General features: G+C 38.3%; 2 protein-coding genes across 2 annotated transcripts; one reads left to right on the top strand and one right to left on the bottom strand.

Moving 5' to 3' along the window:
• Positions 1 to 476: 476 nt before the first annotated feature.
• LOC307141816 (E3 ubiquitin-protein ligase TRIM62) lies at positions 477 to 8,245 on the bottom strand (the record flags this gene model as incomplete). Its single annotated transcript, XM_079842269.1, has 6 exons — positions 477 to 1,183; positions 1,293 to 1,426; positions 4,664 to 4,686; positions 4,788 to 5,021; positions 5,217 to 5,312; positions 7,661 to 8,245. 6 exons carry the CDS (start codon positions 8,243 to 8,245, stop codon positions 627 to 629), a joined length of 1,629 nt encoding a protein of 542 aa, XP_079698395.1. The 3' UTR covers positions 477 to 626.
• Positions 8,246 to 8,961: 716 nt separating this feature from the next.
• dna2 (DNA replication helicase/nuclease 2) lies at positions 8,962 to 19,234 on the top strand (the record flags this gene model as incomplete). Its single annotated transcript, XM_079842268.1, has 23 exons — positions 8,962 to 9,330; positions 9,443 to 9,490; positions 10,583 to 11,517; positions 11,614 to 11,787; positions 11,880 to 12,063; positions 12,346 to 12,494; positions 12,628 to 12,759; positions 12,886 to 13,114; positions 13,200 to 13,317; positions 13,864 to 14,020; positions 14,112 to 14,303; positions 14,962 to 15,192; positions 15,307 to 15,423; positions 15,509 to 15,618; positions 15,716 to 15,825; positions 16,008 to 16,229; positions 16,852 to 17,045; positions 17,215 to 17,304; positions 17,548 to 17,755; positions 18,354 to 18,443; positions 18,537 to 18,719; positions 18,900 to 19,089; positions 19,155 to 19,234. The coding sequence occupies exons 1-23, from the start codon at positions 9,301 to 9,303 to the stop codon at positions 19,232 to 19,234; spliced, it is 4,173 nt and encodes a 1,390-aa protein (XP_079698394.1). The 5' UTR covers positions 8,962 to 9,300.
• Between the last annotated feature and the right edge of the window lie 50 nt (positions 19,235 to 19,284).

Below are 19,284 nucleotides of genomic sequence, written 5' to 3'. Positions count from 1 at the left end.
GCAGGTGGCCCATATCAGCTTAAGGTGGACTACAACTTTGTCAAGAAGTGCTTTTTTATCATCTAAAGCTGGTCAAACTCAGGTTTTTACAGACAAATCTTCTACTATAGGCACAGTCACGCAAAAAACCTATACACTCTAAAAAATGCTGGGTTAAAAATAACCCAAGTTGGGTTGAAAATGGACTAACCCAGCGATTGGGTTGTTTTAACCCAGCAGTTGGGTTAAATGTTTGCTTAAAACAACCCAATTGCTGGGTTAGTCCATTTTCAACCCAACTTGGCTTATTTTTAACCCAGCATTTTTTAGAGTGTAGCCTAGTAAATTATATCTCTCTCTATATATATATGGTTTGACTTTGCAGTTGTTAAAAATGGTCACAACTCTTTTCAGGTTTTAAACACCCAGACCACAATGAGACATGGGTTAATTATTATAATTATCCATCGTTGCAGAAAAAGAACCAACGAGAATGTGAGATGTCATTATCCTCTATTTATTGTGATAACTAGACCAAACCCAATTATATTAAATAGACAGATACATACAGTACTATATACGTACCTATATATATTATTCATGTAAATGAAATGGATAGAGAATTTTGTGAGGCGCTTTTCAAATTATTACGAGTTTCTTAGATGGACAATGGAAAGAGGCTGACTGTTTCGGCCATTTATGTCAATACAAGGATTAAAAATGGGACTAACTGGGCCAGAAAACTCAATGCGGAATGTGTGGAGCAAAGTTAGCGTATCTCCATCATAGAAAGACACGGCTCCTTTCGGGATATCAACCCAAACTCCAAGTTTTTGGATTGGTTTCCTCACTGTCAGGGACTTTTCATTTGAGTCCTGACAAACAAGATATTTTCCATTACCGTGATAGATGTAGCAGAACACATTGTTAAAGTCACTGTTGCGATGCTCAGAATCCTGATCTCTGGTAGCTGACCCATATGACAGGCCAATCAACCAATAGGGTTTCTTCCAGACGGCAACCTCCCAGTAGTGGGAGCCACTGGAGAATTTCTCCTTGACCTGGACGCTGTACGGAGAGCTGATGTTTGTTTTCTGTTTCCTATCTGGGATTGGTTTCGTACTCCAGTGCACCTCCAGCTTGTCTGCTGAGACCTCTAACTCGGGGTGTGCCGTCTCTGGGTCCAAACTTATAGCTCTAAAACCTGCAGGTAGGCAAAGTTTGATATGTTACACTATAAGGTAGGATTATTGTACTTTTTTTTTAAGTCTAAGTATGTCTTTTAACATTGTGCATTGAAACATCACACTTACTAGACCACAGCCGCTGAGTGTTCTGAAAGACAACTTCATCCAAGTTATCAACCAGCTGTTCGACTGTCTTCATCTTGTCTGTGGAGTTGTACTCTTGCTCTATCGCAGACACAAATGGCAATTCCACCTGGGACCTATAGCGATGACGAGGGATTCTTGAATACATTGATTTTGGTATTAAAGGGGTCATGAATTGAGAAATCAACTTTCCCTTGAGCTTTTGATATATAAAAGGTCATGGTAATATAAGAATATCCTGTAAGTTTCAGAGCTGAAAACTTCCTTGATAGTCAAAGAAAAGCTTTTATTGACAGCTGGCTCAGCAAACGCTTGATCTGGGAATGTGCCTCCCTTTTAGGGATGGGCATTTTTGTCAATTTCTCATTTCGATCATCGATAAGTCTCAAAAACGAGTACTCGAGTACTCGAGTACTCGGGGCGGGGCATGTGCAGGGGGCGGGGCATGTCCGTCATTGAGATAATGAAAACTGTTATGAAAATGGTTGTTGACAAATACAAACGTGACATGAAAACAGGTATATGAAAACATGAACATATAAAACAAAAAATAACTGCTAGATTATGACGCATAAATGTCTTTGAAAAAGAAACATCTTTATAAAATGACCGTCTCAGATAACCAAGTCAGTAATATCGAGCATTGCCTTTGAGCTGAAACTGTGAAATAACACCACCCTGCAGAGCTTGCTAGCTGGTTAATAAACTCAACCAAACGCACCCTATATCAATATTAATATGAAGATTATTATGAACCTATTACGACATAAATCAACACAAAAGGACGTGAATGCGCACGTGAACTTCAGCGTGCTAGATTTTACAGGCTATGGTTTGAAACGGAACATTTTGAATGCGCTCTTCCCTTAACAACGCTGATACACGGACAACGAAAGCACACAGAAGCAACATTTTATTAAAATCCTGTTCTCATTGTAATGCTTTGACAGATTGACTCTGCACATCATGCACTTAATTGTATTATTCATGATTGAAGTGTTTACAGACATCACTGCGCGTTTTCGAACTCATAACGAAAAACAACTTTAAATAAACTAGGTCTACTGTTAAAAAATACGAGAACAGTATAGCACTGCTGAATTACTAATATCAATGATTCTGAGAAAGAAATAGCCTATCTAAAAAGAATATGACTGTCTCTAAACCATCATGTCGAGCATGAAATATGCGTTTGAGCTGAAACTGAAGAGAATGAACAGCCGGTATAACGGCAGCGCTTTGCTAGCTTATTAAGCTCAACCAAACACTTCTTAAATTAGATTAATCAGATAGACAACATAAAAGTAATCTTACAACGTGCATCTGCAGAAAAGGACGCGAATGCACACATGAACTTCACGCGCTAGTCTGAGTGTTCTCGCCAGTTTCTCTGTGGAGCAGCTGATACACGGGGAACTAAGCACAGATCATTTACCTACAGCATTCTAATTTCCATCGTGTTCTCGTCATAATGCTATGTAGGCTTTGACAGATTGGTGCTGCACATCTTGCACTAACCATTCAATGATCACAGTGATTCCAGACATCACTGCAGTGCACGCCTTAGTTTCACTTTATTTTGCCGCAGTCAGGAGGCGTGCTGTATAATGCTAACCAATCAGACCTCCGGTACCGCGCAAAACGACGCAATAACCAATAAAAAAAGAGACAAATATTATTATTTTTTTCAGGGCGATCATCGTTCTCATGATCGATGATCGCTGTCACGTTCGAGTACTCGATTACTCAACCACTGTTGCCCATCCCTACTCCCTTTGACGTCAGAGTGTGGTGAAACACCGCCTTAACCGAAGAAGACGAATGCCTGATTCTGTAGCCCCGCCCACCGATTTGTGCATGGCATGTTATAGATAAATAACATAGGTCTACGTGGAGCTAAACCGGATCGAACTTCCAAGCAATAAACATGATGCATAAGATTAATTCGGATTCCAATATTATGAATGCATGGATGAACTATATTTTTAATGAATATCCAGCTCACGTGGGAAAGACATTGCGCATTTGTTCCTTCATTTCACCACAGATTCGTTTGTAAACAAGAGACTGGATTTGCAGACAGGATGAGATTACATGAATGAATGAAGCAACACACTTAAGTGAGTAAAAAATGTTTTTTATATGTGATAGTATTGCATTGTTACAGATCGTTTGATATCTATTGATTATGTGTACATGTCTAACTGAACATAACTTAGCACAGGCTGTAGAATCCTTTATTTGTGGTGTTGTTGGTTCAATGTGCTGCAATTCGTGATCAGACTTGGATGTATGTATGTGTTTTCTAGTCAGGCTACCAAAACGTATCACCAGCCTGCTATCTTAATAGTGAAAGAACATTCCTTTTCTGATGTTTTTCACTCTCTTGACTTGATTAAAAAGGAAAAATACATTTGCTTAAGTTTTGATCATGCTGATTTGTCTGACTCTGCATGTGTGTGTTAGTAATAAAAGTAATAAGTAATAAAAAATAACAATCCAATTAATTGCGGGTGGATGAGAGATAAATCATTGTGTTTTTTTGATAAAGACATTTTGTCAAGCCCTGTGGGGGCGAATCATTCCAGTTGCCGTTTTCCCACAACCTTTCAAAACAATGCCTCATGTGTACTCACGGGGGAGACGGAGCTCATTATAATATGCAAAGCTTATCCAATCATAGCAGTGGGCGTTTACTTCCAAGTCTTCAGTGCAGCACGCCCATTAACGCTGAGTGTTCCAATAGAGAGGCTCAAACCCAGGGTATAAAATAGCCTTTTACTTATTCATTATGATGTTTTTGAATGTAAAAACCACGCGAACGTCATAAGTTGACCTCAGACAGCAGTATATATTTTTTTAAAAGCCAGTTCATGACCCCTTTAATGTATCATAGAATAATAGGGATTTTTTTTTAAAGAATTACACTGGTCATTACAATCCCCATAAAATAAAGTATATATATATATATACAAATATTTTGTTCACATAATCCATTGACAAGTCTGAGGGATATGGTGATGGACAAAATATGAGATGGGAGGAAAGTATATATTTCAATGCTTTTGTGTTCACACTTGCAAAAGTTTTATATTCCCCTGAGAAACTTTACATTCGTTCGCTAAACCTTTGCGTTACTCTAGGAAAGTTTGTGAAATTTTTGTGAGCGAATGCAAAATTTCTTGGGGGAATGCAAACATTTTGCGAGCGGATGCAAAGTTTCTCAGAGGAACGTAAAACATTTACGAGATAATGCAAAAGCATATTTTTTCCTCCCATCTCATATTTTTTTCATCACCAACCTTTAGGGGCTCTGTAGATTAGTATAATTTAAAGCAGTAAAAAGAACTCACCCAAGGCTATGTTTTTGGAGATGCTGCAAAAATAATAATAATTTTGTTATTGATAAGACTACAGATAAAAAAGGAAAATGTGCACTCAAAAATAAACCACAGAGACTGTGAAACTATAATGCACCTGGAGAAATATGATGTCATTTTCTTCCTCGAGGAGAGATTGGCTTGATCTTAGGGCAGCATTCATATCTTGAACATGACACTCCAGTGACTCATTTCTCCATCTCAGCCACTTGTTGGTGTAAAATTCTTCTGTTTCCAGAATGGCCAACATCAGCTTCTGATCCTCCTCAATCAAGGCTTTTATCTGGTTGTATTTCTCAACTATTCTGAGTCTGTATGCTTCTGCGTTTTCCTGAGAACCACCACAAGAAAAGTCAAAGCCTGGTGAACTCATAAGTTGACAAAGAAACCATATTAGATTATCTCTTTCTACAACGGATTTGAATAGTTTTGCCACTTCATTCATTAAAAAAAATAATAAACTGAGAAGTGTAGTATGCAATCATTTTCTAGTTATAATTCAGAAAGCTTATATGGAAATACCCACCGACACCTCTGAAAATAATGGCTCCAAATCTTGCATAGCAGACTCTGCTAAATGTTTCCTCTGTAGAAGAAATGATTTGTTGCTCTCCAATACCTTCTAAAAAAACAAAGAGATATGTTTCCATAAATTATCATTACTTCACACTAAAGTATAGGCATAATAATGCTCCATGAAATAATGTTATTTATCTGATAAAAATATGAGTCAAAATAGATCTCTTAAAGGAATTAAAATTCTGTCATCATTTACTCACCCTAAAGTTGTTCCAGACTTGTATGAATTTCTTTCTTCTGCTGAACACAAAATAAGAATATGAGAATTTAACAGGAATTTTGAATAATATGGGTAACTAAACAGTTAGTGGACCCCACTGACTTCCATAGTAGGGGGAAAAAATACTATGCAAGTCAATGGGGTCCATTAACTGTTTGGTTACCGACATTCTTCAAAATATCTTCTTTTGTGTTCAACAGAACAAAGAAACTCCTACAGGTCTGGAACAACTTGAGGGTGAGTAAATTATAATTTTCCATTTTTGGGTGAACTACTCCTTTAATTTGCTGTAAAAAAAAATAAATAAAATAAACCATGATGAGCATGTCATTTCATTTCTGTACTAAATTATATGTATTTAAATATACATAGCTTATATAATATATATATATATATATATATATATATATATATATATATATATATATATATATATATAAGTTTTTTACTATTAAAGGTCCCATGGCATAAAATTTTCATTTTATGAGGTTTTTCAACATTAATATGAGTTCCCCTAGCCTGAATATTGACCCCAAGTGGATAGAAATGTTGATCGGTGTAAAACCGAGTTCTGGCTGTCTTTCTCTGCCTTTGAGAAAATGACAGGCCAGACGAGCCAATCCTGAAGTCTCCTGTTTTGACGTCCAAGCAGGAACGGTTACCTCCCTTTCCTCCGCCCATAGAATCTGGCACGCCCATGCAAACGCGAGAGATCATTACTTTTGAACGAGTGAACGCTGGCAGTTTCTCAGTGTTTGGATGTACAAATGAAAACAGAAGTCTTTTTTCAGTTCCTTCTGATCTGTGATCATTGATTTCTTATGTGTAGCTAATTATTTATTATTCCTGCACATGCAGCGGCTTCTCTCTCTCCCGACAGAACGGTGTTTTCTATCTTGTGAGTCAGTGTTTTTGTATGTCCTCGTCGCGTCTATCTGTTCTAAAATGTGCATACAGTCTTTTCTGCTCAACACCGGCAGAGCCACATCTTTAGAGATAAACCTCACGCACGCCGAAGCTCGGCCTTCAACATCCCCGACCCCCAGTACTGCATCTGCCCACAGCGGAGGAGCCAAACACGGCCAGAAGGGGGGTAAGCGTGAGGGTATCCGGCTAGGCTAGCCAGCTTTCCCCACAATAAACTGGATTACATTCGATTACTGCTGTTGTGTCTTTGTTTGCGCTGTGTAACGTTACTCAATGCGCATCACTGACGCTATTCATATGATTGGAACATATCTAGAAATAATGCTTTAATCAAACTTACTAACTCGTTCATCTCGCTGTAATGGTACATTGCATGTGTTACAAAGTTGGTAGAATAATGATGAAGACGGACTCGGCGTGACTGGGACTGTGTTTATTCAGAACTCTCAGATACAAACACAATAAACTCGCGCTGACAGACAGCGCTCTCATAACTCAGTAAGTTACTATAAATAACTTTGTTAGCAATCGCTCCGTCTCCGTGATGTCCGGTTCGCGAACGAATCATTCTTTTGAATCGGTTCTTTTTAGTGAACCGAACCAGTTCACCAAATCGGACTGAATCGTTCTAAACGGTTCGCGTCTCGAGTCAGCGCTGATCCATAATTTACTAAAGTTACTAACTTTCTGACATGAGTGACAGCCCCTCCGACTAGAAATAAACTAATAACCTGAAGTATATGCTGTAACAGTTCACCCTGAACTGAGACATGCTGAGAGAACTGATGAGAAGTGAACTCAGGTCCATCCGTCTCTCTGGCAGACTCGTGCCTGCTCGTGCCTCGTTAAACCACGCCCCCTCCGCTCATTTAAAATGCAAAGATGTCAGCCAATCACAACAGTGGGCGTTTTTACTGAAGTCTCACAGCAGACACGCCTCTTGAAGCAGGGCATTCAGCCACAGGGCAAACAGCAGTATAGAAAAAATGCCTTTTATTTCTAAATTATGACATTTTATGATGTAAAAATCATACTAACAATATAAGTACACCTCAGGAAACATTATAAAATAATAGAAAAATGCCATGCCATGGGACCTTTAACAACATATACATTTAAACTTGAAGAACAAGGACTTGGCACGTGTTTAAAATGTCCCATTAATATATCATAGACACTTCTATTTGTAATTGATCTATCAAAATAATAATATTTTTTCACTCATTAAAACCCATTTTCCCTACCTTGAATTCTGAGCATGCCTCTTGCAGCGTAACAGCTTGGTGGTTTTTGTGTGACCCAACCGCAATGCACAGGCAACACACAGTGGTCTGGTCCTCCTGACAGAATAGTTTCAGCTCCTCCCCATGCTCCTTACACTTGAAGGAAATCAAGTCCTCTGTTACTTCGATGAGAGAGTGCCCTCTTAAAGCCTCTCTCTGCTGGTGCAGGAGAGTGTGAGCAGAGCACAAGGAGGCGTCGCAGGTGAGGCAGCTCTTCACTGCCACCTCAGTCTTCCCAATGCACTGATCACACATAATAATTGAGGGTGGTGTATGAGATGATCCTTCATGCGAAGATGCTCTTGAAAAGACATCCTGAACTTCCCTCTGAAGATCTGAGTTGATCTCAAGCTTAAGGTCAGAAGGAAGGAGGATCTGACACTCCGGACAGAACAGTGGACCAACACTAGATATTTTGGGATCATCCATGTTCCAGACCACTTGGATGCAGGTTTGACAGAAGTTGTGCCCACATGGAAGGCGTACAGGGTCTGTAAAGGGCTCTACACAAACAGGACATTTTAGGTCGTCTTCTTGAGCGTCCATGTCAGCAGACCTTCTACTGTCGGTGTGTGGTGGCTTGGCATGAATATTTCAAAGATGAGGCTCAGTTTTCAATGCCATATTGTTATAAGTGTATTCAATTACAATAAGCTGTGCATGTAACACAACAATATTTATATATAACATATTTTAAAAGTCAACCTCAAATATGTAAGTTAACCACAACGAAAGTGGTTTAAGTGTCCAATTTTTAAAATGTCATTTTTGCCATACTTTTTAGAACTTAATTTCATTTCAATATTTGTAACTGTAATTTCTGTCTAACAGCATTTTGCAGCATTAAAAAGTATGTCTAGGCCTAAATGTACATTTTTTTGTGGGTTGGATTAAAATACACATTACGTAGGCCTATTTACAAATTAATTTGCAAACTAATGTTTATACCCCACAAGTATTTTATTAATCCAAATGCACATAGCTAAACATGCTTACCATATTGCAAAAAAATGTGCCTCAAAAGCTATTTCTTCCGTTTGTTGCCTTGGTAACCACAATAGTTTCTGTCCCATTACAGAAAATAACGATATAATTGCTTTAAAAACTAAATAGTTCGTCATTTATAAATGACGTGAGGCGAATGTGGTGCTAATAAAATACGGCTTGCTTTGTTTCCAAATTGTTTAGCAACAACATAAGACGATTGAGAATCGCACTATCGCTAGGTGGCAGTGTGTCTGTTATGGCGATGTAAATTCCGCACACACAGAAACAACGAGGAAAACTTTGTGATTTCATGTGATATCCACTGACTGTACGCGGGAATTTCGAGATCGCTATGTTTAAGCTGCAGAGATGCAGCAAAAGTCATTTACGCAAGAAATCTGCTGTTTTTTGTTTTATGTGAAAGCACATGTGAACACCGTTTGGATGCCCGTTGCTTTGTGAGAAAATCTCTTTCTGGCCGAGCTAGATTTGATCTTCTAGCAGTGAGAGTAATGTGAGAGGTTTTTAAGTTTTGATACCAGTACAGCTGCTTCGTGATATAGTTCTCCGAAGAACAATCTTTTTTTAGTCATTTTATTCACTTACAGTCCACGATGATAAAGTGTAAATCCAGCAGATCTTCTGTAAGTATTTGATAGTCACATCTGATGTTTTGTTGATCATACTCTAGCTATCTATCTAGATATACATTTCATCCGTTGTGAAAGTGAACTAACATTTTTGTTGCTATTGTAGATGGTCAGTGGAGTTCAGTCAAACATTTCTGCCTTTTTCTTCTCAAAGGTAAGTACATAATACGAGTCTAGTTACCGTAACTTATTTTGATAGTTCACCCAAAAAAAAAAATTTGCTCACCCTTATGTTGTTCCAAAACTGTATTTCTTTCTTTCTTTTGTACAACACAAAAGGAGATTGTGATCTCACAGATCTCACGAAATGAGACTGACAGCCTCATTCACTATTCACTTTTATTACATTTTGTCCAAATAATAAAAGAAAAATGGGATTAAATTATTTATGCTACAAACTGGTGTTTTATTACTTTAATAATAATACAACAAATACCAGTTTGCACTGCAGTTTCAAAAACACTGTTTTTGTACAGCTAAAATAAATCCAAATGAACCATAATTCTATCTACAGTTCACTCAATCTACAGTGTATTATTATTATTTTTTGTTGTTAGGAAAATGTTATATTCATCAGAGTAAATGGAGTGACTCAACCTTATTTTGTCTATTTATTTTAAAAGCCCTTGACTTTTATTTTGAATCTATGAAATAAAAAAGCCCCCAAAACTGTCTTAAATGAATTTAATATATGTTTGTTGTGATGTCCTTTAATTTTAAATGAATTGATGTGCTTACTATTGCATCCTTATTTGTATGTTGTTTATTAAATGTGACCCTGGACCACAAAACCAGTCATAAGGGTAAATATTTTCTAAATTGGCCGAGATACAAACGAAAAAAAAAATCGAACTATTGAGAAAATCACCTTTAAAGTTGTCCAAATGAAGTCTTTAGCAACTCATATTACTAATAATAATACATTTTTTAAATATATTTACGATAGGAAATTTACAAAATATCTTCATGGAACAGGATCTTTACTTAATATCCTAATGATTTTGGCATAAAAGAAAATCATTTTGACCCATACAATGTATTGTTGGCTATTGCCACTAATATACCTGTGCGACAGGGTCACAAATGTCTTGAACCTACTGAATTGTTTAGAATTTTTTTTATTAAATTTTTTTAAAAAATGGGATGCAAATGACATCGGAAGTCTTGGATTTTTAAAGTTTAAAATGGCTTTGCCTGCTCTTACATTAAAAATAATGTTGATAATCTCAATTGTATGTTTTTTCAGGTTTCACCAAAGTCACCTAAAAGAATTGAAACTGGAATTACAGGAGCCCCCGTTTCATTGAAGACTTGTTTTGTGGAGGATGAAAATGTCCCCTGCTCCCCAAACCCATCTGCTGTTCCAGAGACGCCTGACAGTCTGAGGACCGAGAACCCTTCCGACACTTCATATGAGAACCGCTCGCCTGTGTCCCGTGGTCTACATACTAAAGGTGTCAGGGGTAAACCTAGCCTGATGGCACGTAAGCTGATGCAGCCTCAGAACAACAGCAGTCCAGAGTCAGAGGACACTTTTGAGTTTAAGAATGGCGTATGTCACTCAGGCTCTGCAAAGAGGTTGTTGCACAGCTCAGAAAACATCCAGAGTGCCAAGCGGTCCAGGACCATGCAAGTTCAGAAACTACCCGAGTGCGACACAAGCTTACCAGTGACTAACCGAAAGGAGTCTTTGAGAACGATCTCTGTAATGTTCCCGAAGATTCCTGAGAAAAAAAACAAAGCAGAGTCTGTTAGTTTCGAGACAACTGGCCCTTGTGTGAAAATGAATGGAAAAACAACTGGTTCCTCGAAGCTCTCCAAAAAATCCTCTAATCAGCTGAGCTTTAGTACCAGTGAGAAGGAGAATTCACTTGCTCATAACGTGAAGCTGGAGATAGGCATGGCTGCAGTTTCTGAAACAAATGACTTGGATCTTGTGACGTCATATAGTTCATGGATAAAACATGGGTCTACTGAAGAAAAGGAGACTTTTCTCAACTGTCCTGTTACCAAAAAGAGGCCCATGAGTTCTGCTGAGCTTCAAGTGAAAGAAAAAATTGATGAAGGAAAGCCTCTGCCAGCACCATTTGAGGATGATTTTACTGATTTGATAGACGATTGGTTTGATGATGGCATGGAGCAAGAATCTGAGCCGCCAAAACCCAAGAAGTTCAGTCATGAGTATGTATATTTCATTCAACCTATTTATGTGTACATAAGCTTTTATTTGGTGATTTTTGTTTATTAAAACTGAACGTATTTTTCCTTGACTTTTAGAAAAACCAAAGGCATACCAGAGCATGTTATACTGGCCTCTGGTGTCCATAACCGATACTGGGTACTGGATGTACAAGACGTCACTTCATCACGAAGTTGCACCGAAAAACACTTAACCATCACCTGCTCAAAGACGACACAGTCCGCAGAGACTTGTATTCTCAAAGATGGCTGGTACTTGGCTTTGAGAGACATTCTTGAGAGAGTTCTTTCTTTTTGACTGTCTTTGTTTTTGAACTTTTCAACCTCCTTTTTTTTATTTTAAGGGAGAGTTCTCCGGTTGCAGTGGGGGACATCATTCACTTGGAAGGGAGGTGTGTTTCTGGCTTGTGGACGATTGATAGAGACTCTGGCTTCCTGGTTCTGCTGCCTGACCTGCTGATATCTGGGACCAGCATTGCCAGCAGTATTCGCTGTATGAGGCGAGGGGTGCTGGGAGAGATGTTTAAGGTGTGGAAATTTAATGTTGTGAATGTGCCTCACTATCGTCTAAAAGTTTGTATGAATTTAAAAAAAAAATGTTTTTAAGGCTGCATGCAGTTGATCAAAAGTAAATTACATTAATAATGTTAATGTTTCAAATAAATCTGAATGTTCCACTGATCAAATAATCCTGAAAAATATATTTTTCCCTTAATTGATGAGGGGATAGCAAACCTTGCTATATTCCTTAATTGTCTTACATTTTAGTGCTTCAAATAATCCAAACTCTTGTGTGTGATTTTTAAACAGGCATTTGATGGTGGATCTAAGCAGATGCTAAATGGTACCATAGTTCATGATATCTTCCAAAAAGCAGCCATGTCCTCAGATTTTTCTCCAGAGAGGATACAAACATTTGCCTCAGAGGCCCTAAAAAGCCCCAACTACCTCGGACAAATGTAAGGGCTATTAGACAACATAGAGGCACAACTTACATCGTAGTAAGACAGCATTTGACCACAGTAATGAAGCTCCTAATGTTATGTCAGTGCCTTATGAGGATTGTGAAATGTATTGTGCTTGATTAATTAGGTACAGTCTAAAGCTGACTCAGGCTGACATGAGACAGGAAGTTGACGAATATCTTCCATCTTTATCTGAGTGGGCAAAACACTACATCCACACTTCACCACAGGCTGGACAAAAGCAGCTCACCCTGAAACTGTGAGTGTTTAGAGTTCTTCAAACACGCAATTGCAGCATGCCAAGAAGGCTCTCAGCTTTTTTTCCGCTTTGTTCAGGTTGACATTGTGGATTAACGTAATGGTTTGTGTGGTTATTTCCCATCAGCCCTAGCGACGGAGCTCTGAGCAAGCAAGATGCAACCTGTAGCTTTACAGTCACAGATTTTGCGGACATCGAGGAGAACATCTGGTGTCCAAGTTTTGGCCTGAAGGGGAAGATAGATGTCACAGCTGGAGTCAGGATTCATCGGAGAGGCAGAAAGCCCATAGAAAGGATTGTGCCACTGGAGCTGAAAACCGGCAAGGAGTCCAACTCCATTGAGCATCGCAGTCAAGTACAAAATGCTTCAGAAAATGCTTTAGATATGTCACATGCAAAAAAAATCACTTCTTATTACAGACATTTTATTTGCATTTTAGGTTATTCTGTACACATTGATGAGCTCAGCTAGACGTTGTGATCCAGAGGCAGGTTTCCTTATCTACTTGAAGACTGGCAGTCTACATCCTGTTGTGGGCAACCACATGGACAGGAGAGGTTGGTTTGTTTGTTTTAAACGTACTGTATATCCAAATATTTTGTCATCATTTACTCACCCTCATGTCGATGAGACTTTCATTCATCTGCCCTTAAGGTTCTTGTGGAAGCTCAAACATGCTTGCTTGATATGCATAAACAAACCAAATTGGTTTTTCATCCTTCAAGCAACCATGTTTGTTCATCCATTACCGTATTTGATGTACTCTATCTATGTGTGTTGATCAATATTTTTATGTGAACAAAAACCTAAAATATATATTTTCATCATAAAATGTGATAATGTCTCTCATTTGGATTGTTTATGTCTTTGAGTTTTTTTAAACAGGAAAATTCAGGGAGTTCTTAATTTGTGTTTCAAAAATGAAATGGTATGAGGAGTGATATGAGGGTGAATAATGAATGACAGAATTTTCATAGTCCCTTTAAATCACGTAGTTTCATACAAATGTTACAAATTAGAGCTGATGTACTTGTAGTCATAACATTGTAACATCAAAATCTAATATACCGGTAAGCTTAGATTAATATTTTTTTCCATCACAGAGCTGATTAAAATAAGGAACTCTTTGGCTCATCACATCGGCAACAACCTGGTCAAGGTGGATGGTCGAAGTCATATGGCCCCATTGCCTGCCATTGTATCTGACCAGCAGGCTTGCAAGTACTGTCCTCAGAAAAGAAACTGCGCCGTTTACAACAGGTACTGTTTTTCTCTCTTCGTGTGTCATTTTTCCATTACAACTTCCAACTTCAAACAGAGTTATTTGTATATAAATGTATCATTTGTGTAGAGCTGTAGAGAGAGATCCCGTGGGGAGCTGTAGTGAAGATCCACAGGCTTTTGTGCAGTCAGAGAGCGAGCACCTCAGCCAGATGCACCTCCAGTACTTCAGCCACTGGGTCCTGCTCTGCACGCTGGAGGCTCTCACCATGGAGAACAAAGGAGGTCGACGTAATATCTGGCTTCAGACTTCCCAGCAGAGGTGGGTGTTCATCCAAAAATTAAAATGCTTTAAAAGAAAATTAAAGTCATCCATTTACTTGCCTTTATGTTGTTTCAAAACCATTTGGAAGACTTTCAATCATCTTTGAAACACAAATGAAGATATTTTTAAAGAAACCTGAGAGATTTCTCTTTCTCCGTTGAAAGTTAATTCCACCAAAACCTTTAAGCTTCAAATGGTTTATTAAGACATTGTAAAAGTAATCCATATGAATTGAGCGATTTAATCCAGGTCTTCTGAAGAGACACAATCGCGTAATATGATTTTAGGCTTCTATTCATTGTTTTATTTAATATGAACTTTAGATAAACTCAGATCATGACAAATATTGGAAATAGAAAAAAAGGCAAAATTATATTTGTTGTTCATATATAGAGACCTTGTCTCTTCAGAAGACTTGGAACAAAGCATCAAAAATGTAGTCAATGGAGGGACAGGGAGTAAATGATGACAGAATTTTCATTTCTGGCTGAACCATTCCTTTCATTTTCATTATTTCCAATAGTTTTATTTGTGTTTGAAACCATGAATTTCAGACCCCTAAGCAGATTAACAGTGTTTGTTTGAACTAATGAAATGTTTTTGTCCTTAATGAATGTCCCTGATGCATCCCTGTTCTTATGTTGTTCATTCTCAGGGAGAAAAGTGGTGGCTGTGCGGGTAACATGCAGTTAGCTGGAGGCATCAACGTCCTATCTGATGGTGTATATAAGCACAGCTTTGAAAGGAAGGAAGATGAACAGACTCTCACCGGGCTGATAGTGGGCGACAGGATTGTGGTCAGCGATCAGGACTCTGTGCTTATAGCCTTGGCCACAGGATACGTCACAGAAATAACAGTCAGTGGAGTGACTTGCTCTTTGGACAAGTAAGTATCTTGCAGATGCTTTTCATGATGTTGATCATTTTGTAATTCATTTGACCTGAATCTGAAGTGTTCAAGGGTCCATCAAAGCTTAATACCACATTCCTATCATTTCAGAAACCTCTCTAAGTATTCCTCAAACACAGTTTTCCGACTGGACCAGGATGAAGGTGCAGGCGGTCTTAGCACTCATCTAGGAAACCTGTCTATGTTAATGGAGAACTCTCCAACCAGGTCCAATCATCATTTTCTTTTTGTTGTCTCTTAAATTGTGTTTTTTGTTTTATATGAAAAGCTCAATATGTAAATTTTGATGTAGTGAAAGATTGAGGGAGTTGATTGTGGAATTCAGGCCTCCCCAGTTCATTGACAGCCTCAGCAGTGTTTTACCACGAGACGCCAAGGACACTGTGGCCAACATTTTGAAAGGTGTGTTCATACGCTGCCTTCTCCTGATAGTCTTCTTGTGAATAATAGAGCATCTTTGCTCCTACATGATGTGTTTTAATCATAATTTGCTTCTCAGGACTCAATAAGCCACAGAAACAAGCCATGAAAAAAGTACTACTGTCCAGAGATTACACGCTTATTGTGGGAATGCCAGGTACTGGGAAAACTACCACCATTTGTACACTGGTAAGAGTTAAATTCCGCTTGTATTCAGTAAAAACATATGTATAAATAAATGTAAACCTAATTTTGTTTACAGGACATCTTTCCTCCCTCTTTCTGACCCGTAGAAAGAAACTGATTGTTTATGCTAGTGGTTTCTATATGCAAACAAAGGAACATTTATTTTGCTCTTCCTTGATTTAAAGGTGCGGATACTCCATGCTTGTGGGTTTAGTGTTCTTCTGACTAGCTACACCCACTCTGCTGTGGACAACATCCTCCTGAAACTGAAGAGATTTAAGATCGGCTTCCTGCGACTGGGTCGTACTCAAAAAGTTCACCATGACATCCTGCCCTTCACAGAGGAGTCATGTCGTGCTAGAGGCATGGAAACACTAGAAGAGCTGGAACAACTGTACAGTAAAGAAGTAAGACATATTGAAGTCCGCTCAGTCTTGTACAGTAAATAACACCTACACTACAGTTCAAAAGTTTGGTCTCTATAAGATTTATAATGCTTTTTAAAAGTCTCTTATGCTCACCAAGATGGCATTTATTTGATCAAAAATACAGTAAAATAGTAATATTTAAAATATTACAATTTATATAATTTATTCCTGTGATGGCAAACTGAATTTTCAGCATCATTACTCCAGTCTTCATTGTCACACGATTCTTCAGAAATCATTCTATTATACTGATTTGGTCCTCAAAAACATTTCTTATTATTATCAATGTTGAAAACAGTTGTGCTGCTGAATATTTTTATGCAAAGCATGATAAAAAATGTCAGGATTCATTAATGTATAGAAAGTTAAAATAATTTTAAATAGAAATCTTTTGTATCATTATAAAGGTTTTTACTCTCCCTTTTGATCAATTTAAATGGCTAAATAAAATTAATTACTTTTAAGTATTAAAGTTAAAAAAATCTTATTGACCCCAAACTTTTAAACTGTAGTGTATATGACATGTAGAGGATATTGGGAAAATTACCGTTCCACATTAATTATTTATCACTGTAAATATAATTTCTTTTTTTTTTTTTAGCTGATCGTGGCCACCACCTGTATGGGTGTGAAGCACCCAATTTTCAGCCGCAGACGATTTGACTTCTGTATCGTGGATGAGGCGTCTCAGATTAGTCAACCTGTATGTTTGGGACCCCTGTTCTACGCCCAGCGCTTTGTCCTGGTGGGAGACCACCAACAGCTTCCTCCTATTGTGCAGAATGCTGAAGCCAGGTAGTACACTTTTGTCCTCATTCAGATTAACTTTTGCCAGATTTTTTTGTTTTGTGTCGTTGAATACATCATTTTAATCACAAAACTGAAGCTTCCAAGTTAAACCATCACCATATTATTACCCTAACCCATTATTTGACCACAATCTTTTTTCTTTTTTTTTACTCAGAACCTTGGGCATGGATGAGAGTTTATTTAAGCGTCTGGAGCACCACAGTGATGCAGTTGTTCAGCTGAATGTGCAGTACCGAATGAACAGGTGTGGATGCACACCCGTCAGACATTCAGACTGTATTTATGTGATTGTTAAATGGCTAATTAAAAAAACGATATGAGGAGTTAAACATTCAGACTAATCCTTTTTAATATTAAGTACCTCTAACAAAGGCATTTTAAAGTCAAGTAGAATAATGATAGGTGATTTTTCTAATCCATTTGAGAATATTCACAACCACCAGCTGCAGCTGTGCAGCTCTTACACTCATTGTTTTGTGTCCTGCAGTGCGATCATGTCCCTGAGCAATGCTCTGATGTATGAGGGCCGACTGGAGTGTGGTTCTGAAAGGACGGCAAGCGCAGTGCTGCAGCTGCCCAACAGAGCTCAGGTTGAGAAGGAGCTGGACCTGTATGTGTGTCAGCCACAGTACAGTGCTTGGGTCCAGGCTGCACTGGAGCCCAATAGTCCGGTCGGTTTCCTGGACACTTCTGAGGTCAGTCTTACTTTTTTGTTTCATTCTTAAGCCAGCGGCATGCAGCAACAAAGCGACATGATTCCGTTCATTTTCAATGGAAAGCTGGTGACATGAGTGACCAGATGTGGGTGTGTCCAGCAATGCAACAAAGTTGAGAAATGTTTCACAATCAGGGAGAGTTTTGATTTGATTTGTCTGTAATCAAAAAGCAAAAGAAACTGTATATGGTAAGTATTTGTCAAATTCAAACAATGATATTTTAAGCAGTATTAATGAGTTTAATTTGTGAATTCAAAAATTTTTCATCTGGTGAATTATTTTATGTAGTTTATATGGCAACTCTCTCCAACAGCAGAATGCTACTTTGCAATTCTTTTTAAAACGAATTCCCAGTCAAATTAGAATGATATCTTAGTTTTCCTGCAATATATAAAGATATGTCCAGAGTGCAGTCTACTAATAACATTAGAGCGACTTCACAGTACAGAGGCTAGTGACATGCAGAGATAATTTCGCTGGCAGTGTGAAAAGGGCTTTAGACTTTCTCATTTTGCCTATTATGGAATCCTACATTTTCATTTCATACATTTTCATCATGTAATGTACCTTTCTTCAGGTTCCCGCCCCTGAGACTGTGGAGAAAAGTGGAATCAGCAACCACATGGAAGCCATCTTGGTACAAGCCCTTGTCACTCTACTGCTCAAGGTCTGAACATACCATTGGTTGTATGAAACTGAAATGAATTCTGTCTATTTTTTTTATGTAGTACTTGAAATGGTAAATTTAAATGTGTCATAGGCTGGATGCAAAGCGTCTGATATTGGGGTCATTGCTCCATATCGGCAACAGCTGAAAGCCATCTCCAGTCTGCTGCAGGGAGATGCTTTTAAAGCTCTGGAAGTCAACACTGTGGACAAATACCAAGGTCGTGACAAGAGTGTCATCATTGTGTCCTTTGTTAGAAGCAACCCTGAGGGCAACGTAAGTGGCCTTCCTCCTGAATTTAAACAAATACATTATTTTACCATTAAACCCTGTTCATTGCAGTGCAGATGTGTATGGTACGATGGTCTTAAGTATAATCTGTGGCTGTGGTGATTAACGAAGAACCATTATACACTCGATTATTTTCATTATTATATATGTCAAATCATTTTTCAGCTGGGAGAGTTGCTCCAAGACTGGCGTAGACTGAATGTGGCCATCACTAGAGCCAAACACAAGCTCCTCATGCTGGGCTCGGCCCCCACCCTTCGCCGGTACGCGCCACTAGAGAAACTTCTCCGTCACCTTCAGCAGGAAGATATGATATCCTTTACTGCTGTGTTTACTTATGAGAATCATGTTGCAGGTTTATTCAGTCTTTTTTTGTCAAATTAGCATAACAATGTTTTTTGAAATTCTCCTTAATTTAAGTCACATCTTCCAGCTACCTCCTGCCGCCCATGAGGCACTACCCGGAATCCACTTGTGATAAAAACAGAAACCTTTTTTGATGCTCAGTTTACGGCACAAATATAATGCTCTGGAACAATTACTTTAAAAA

This window comes from Gobio gobio (assembly GCF_949357685.1).
Source record: "Gobio gobio genome assembly, chromosome: 18".
NCBI classification, from domain to species: Eukaryota; Metazoa; Chordata; class Actinopteri; order Cypriniformes; family Gobionidae; genus Gobio; species Gobio gobio.
Note: the sequence above shows the minus strand (reverse complement) of the source record. Positions and strands in the feature narration are given on the sequence as shown.